The following is a 4854-nucleotide window of genomic DNA, read 5'->3' as shown; positions in this document are numbered from 1 at the left end:
TTTCAGATGCACAAGATCTCTTTGATTGTGTTGAGAACGATGAAAACTTTTTGAAAACAATCATAACGGGTGATGAATCGTGGGTCTATGGGTATGACGCCGAAAAAAAGGGCTCAGTCTTCGTGGTAGAAGACTCCAGCCTCTCCGAGACTGAAGCAACGTGAACTGTTGACCGTTTTCTTCGACTACAAGGGGATTGTTCATCACGAGTCTGTTCCACCTGGTCAGACAATAAACAAGGGGTACCACCGTTACGTTTTGCGGCCTTTGCGGGATGCTATTCGTCGGAAAAGGCCACAATTACATGCTTCCAGTGAGTGGCAATCATACCATGACAACGCACCTGCCCATTTAGTGCAGACTGTGCAGACGATTTTGGCTAGGCACAGTGTTCCCGAGGTCATATGTGTGTGTCTATATATATCTCTCTCTGTATATGTGTGTGTGTGTGTGTATGTGTCTGTATGTATATACCTGACACACAAGGCATTTGAAAAGAAGCAAAATAGTAAATAGTTACGGGAAATGTCATAATAAGGCAACAGTTCATTAATATCCACCGTCCCAGAATCGTCGAAATCACAGGCATGGAAGTGTCTCTGAAAGAGAAAAAAGTAGAAGAAAAAAGGGTAAAGAATAGAGCATGAGAATGTGATATCACACACACGCACGCACACACAGGCACACAGACACACACAGATGTCGATGCATGGTATTTTGATCTGAGATCGTAAGTTGAAGCCAAAATGTTTTCAACATGGAAGACACAAGTCATCCTGAAACACACAAAGGCCGTCACCTTCACTTAAACACTTACTTGTAATGTGGTTCAGCAATTTCTTGCTTTGTAGCACTCAAAACGTTTGTGTTACGTATAAAACGTCCTCCCTCCATCAAATCAACATTGCCTGTACGGGTGCTCAAATGTGCCACCCGTCTCATTTCGAAGTGGTCGTAGAACAGCGTGAAATGTAGTATTTGTTTCAAGAAAACTACAAACCGCACGCTCTAGGAATTGAAACTGTGATCACACGATCGTGAATGCAACACTCTAATCGCTAGTCCATGTGTCGTCTATATATATATACATACATAATATAAGCAGAAAATGAAGAAAACTTTTGATCAACAAACAAATTGACTAGCATCAGTTGTTAGTTTCTAATACAAAACTTAACATAGCTTACAGCCGTTTCTGCTACCAATGTCAGTCAGTGCCATCATAGAAAATTATGAGAACAATATTTGTCATCTTTTATAGCACATCCAATCTGGTAGATGGAGTTTCATCAGAGTGAAGACAAATACATAAAAGAAAAGAAGAGGGAAGAGGAAAGGACAGGGCTTCAGGATGAGAAAAGGACCCTTAATAAATAAGAATCATACCATTTTGCAGTGTCAAGCTTGAAGTCGATGAGCAAATGAATAAACTAGAAAAATAATTGGTGGGTTAATCTTTCTTTAGGGGTGCCAGGGTGTATAAATAATAAGAAAATAAAACCGATACTTAAGTATAACAGGATTCGTCAAAGGTAATTTATACCGGTAGAAATTACGGATATTCTTATCCCTCAGACAGTTATTCCAACCCCTAACACTACTTATATATATATATATATATATATATATGTACATATGCGTGTGGAAGCGTGTACGCAAATGTTTTCCATTTGTCGAGTCGATATCAATCTACTTTCTAAGAAACCTACTTGAATTCCTAAGGGAGATAACAATAATCTATCCTTCTGGACACCTGAGTTACTCGCCCCTTACTTTCGTTTATTTCCCGTTTTTTACTTCTATTTTACATTTCCTTATCACTTTAGATTGCCAACTGCCATATCTTATTTCAATTTTCACATTGTTTATTTTTGGTTTCTTATTTACTTAAATGAAACATGGTTTTTTTTTTATTATACAAAAAAGAATTAATTGGCCAATCAAAATGGTCACCTGACAAAGGTTCACAAAGTCCCAGCATTCCTTTGTGTCATCCAGAGTCAGTAATCCATCACGTGATTTCTGGTGAGAAAAGCTAAGGTCAAGGTCAACAAGTGGATTATGGGATATATTAAAGGTTATTGTTTTGCTGTGTGGTGGTGGTGTAAGGTGGTTGTGGTGGTAGGAGATAGTATGTGATGGTGTGTGTGTGTGTGTGTATCCTCTTTGTGTGTATGCATCATGTTATGAACGTGTTGAATAACGACAACCAAAACAATGACTTATGACCATCACCATCGAAAGGATACATTATATCTCTCAATAAGGCAGCGGCAAGTCTCCAGAGAAAATATATCAGGTGTTGTCTGTTTGTCTGGAAAGAAAACAAGAAAAACGCTTTACTTTGCTAACAAGAACCCTGTCAATCATAAAAGTAGAATATACATGACGTGTGTGTGAGCATGCATATATATATATATATATATATATATACATACACGTAGTCCGTTGGTGATTTCTTCTCCTCTTCCTTTGGGCGTTTCTCTTTCTCCTTTCCGATGAGGAGCTATGTTCGAAATGTGAAACTCTCTCTCCTTTCACCGAGCGTCAAGCTAATATACTTCTTGTGCACGTTCTCACGTTCGTTGTTTTTCTTCTTTCTTTTCGTTTTTTTATCCGTTTATTTGAATTGAGTACACACACACACACACACACACACACACATACATACGTATACATAAGAGAGGGAACAAGGGATTCTTTTAGATCATAAGAACTCTTCTGGGTCTAATCGGAGAACGGGGAATCCCATGCTTGCAGCTGGTAGCGTTTGAAATGAATGCAAGGACTGTGAATTGTATTTCCCTTGCTGGGGAGGGTTGGGGCCAAGAAGGGCGTCCAGCTGTTGGAAATCTGATTCAAGAATGTAAAGTTTGGTATTAAAGGAAGAATGATGACAACAATGACGACGACAACGATGATGATGATGACGATGACGATGACGACAACAATGACAATGATGACGATGGTTACACTGATGACGATGATGATGATTACAATATCTCATCATCACTCCACAGACGTGGTGACAAACAGACAGACCCCTGAGCTTACCTATCCTCCACACGGTATTCAATACCCTTCTCAACTGGCGCGCATCCACCTTTGATGAGGGAGTGTTCTTCTCAAAGATGCTGGCAAGGAGGTCTTCTCTGATCTTTGCAATTTCGTCAACTGTCTCCTGTAACAGAAAGAATATTGGTGCAGAAGTGAGACAACGGCGCACAGACTTGAGGAAAGTAAAACAGATCCGTTACACATCTTACATTCCATTGCATCACTCTGCAATATACGGCTGCAATTGTGTGCATACATGTGTCTGTGTGTATATATACGCATATATATATATATATATATACACACACACACACACACACACACACACACACATATATGTTTGTAAGCGTGTATTCAAGTGAATCAGTTCCTTAAATAGTAAAAAAAACCAAGGGTCGGGTCTATGAAATTGCTATCGTGTACAAACAAGAAGTGCAATGATGCAACCTTACCGGATCGACTGTCTCCACATCATCGAGGGACCTGCAATGGACATTGAAAGAGAAGGATTTAGACATTCCTAAACGAAGGTAAAGATACGTACAGAAATATACTGACAGCATCATACATAAACATACATACATACATACATACACATACATGCACACACACACACACACACAAATGCACAGGCATACAAATACATACATACACACACGCACATATATTGGGCTGGTGCATAATTATTGCGGTTTTCTTTTTTCAACAAATTTTACTCAACAAAAACAATAACAATATTTAACAAAAACATCTTTAAATGACGGTCTGACCGTCTGCCAAGCAAACGGGAAACATTAATTGAAGTGGATGGTGAATATGCTCCAGAACAATCATTTAAAGATGTTTTTTTGTTACATGTTATTGTTTTTGTTGAATAAAATTTGTTGAAAAAAACCCACAATAATTATGCACCAACCCAATATATAAACATATACATATATATATATATATATATATATATATATATATATATATATATATATATATATGTTTACATATATATCTATATATATATGTATATATAAATACATTTAAACACATAAGAGGTATCCATCATAGGATCCCTCTTATGTGTTTAAATTTACACTGTGTTCATATGAATAATATATAGTCTATAGACTAATTTTTTACATGCTAGGTCACTGGTAGTAGAAATTTCTAAAAATTCTTTATCACCCTGATATTAATTATATATGTGTATATTATATTATATTATGCTATATATATATATATTTATATATATACACACACAAGTGTATGTGTGCATGTGTATATAGCTGTGTTTATACATATGTGTGTGTGTTGGAAGGGTGTTAAGGTGACAGACAGGACAGGTAGAGAAAGAGATAACATAACAATCACCTGATCTTAACTGCCGTCTCTGTGAAGACTCGAAGAATGAACTCTGAAGACGTGTTCTCCTCGATGAAGGGAACAATGACATAGGAACCAGGCACAAGAGTCACGCCAAACGTCGTCTCCCGGCTGACATGTTCCTTCATTTCCGTTTCCATTTGCGTAGCGTATTCATCAAACTTCTCTGGGAGAGGGGTCGGGTAGCCAGGGTTCAGCTGCCGAATGGAGATTGTAAAATCGTCATCATCGTCGTCATCATCATCATCATCATGATCACAACTACCACCATCACCATTATCATACACACATATATATGTATTTACACACTCACATACACACGTGCACACACACACATACATATATATACATCAATCCATGCATAAATATACATACACACACACATATATATATATATATATATATATATATATATATATATCT

General features: G+C 37.4%; 1 protein-coding gene across 3 annotated transcripts in view; it reads right to left on the bottom strand.

Annotated features, from left to right (window-relative positions):
• Positions 1–4854, bottom strand: part of LOC106873342 (calpain-2 catalytic subunit) — a 130237-nt gene that overhangs the window by 2022 nt on the left and 123361 nt on the right. For all 3 annotated transcript variants that reach the window (XM_052977709.1, XM_052977708.1, XM_014920668.2), the window contains 6 exons: positions 4420–4628; positions 3510–3540; positions 3055–3181; positions 2250–2314; positions 1954–2022; positions 521–599 (listed from right to left, as the gene is read on the bottom strand). In XM_052977709.1, the coding sequence (XP_052833669.1) occupies positions 521–599; positions 1954–2022; positions 2250–2314; positions 3055–3181; positions 3510–3540; positions 4420–4628 (580 nt within the window). The remainder of the gene's footprint in view (positions 1–520; positions 600–1953; positions 2023–2249; positions 2315–3054; positions 3182–3509; positions 3541–4419; positions 4629–4854) is intronic.

The sequence above is a fragment of the Octopus bimaculoides genome, chromosome 28, assembly GCF_001194135.2.
Source record: "Octopus bimaculoides isolate UCB-OBI-ISO-001 chromosome 28, ASM119413v2, whole genome shotgun sequence".
Classification (NCBI taxonomy): Eukaryota; Metazoa; Mollusca; class Cephalopoda; order Octopoda; family Octopodidae; genus Octopus; species Octopus bimaculoides.
Note: the sequence above shows the minus strand (reverse complement) of the source record. Positions and strands in the feature narration are given on the sequence as shown.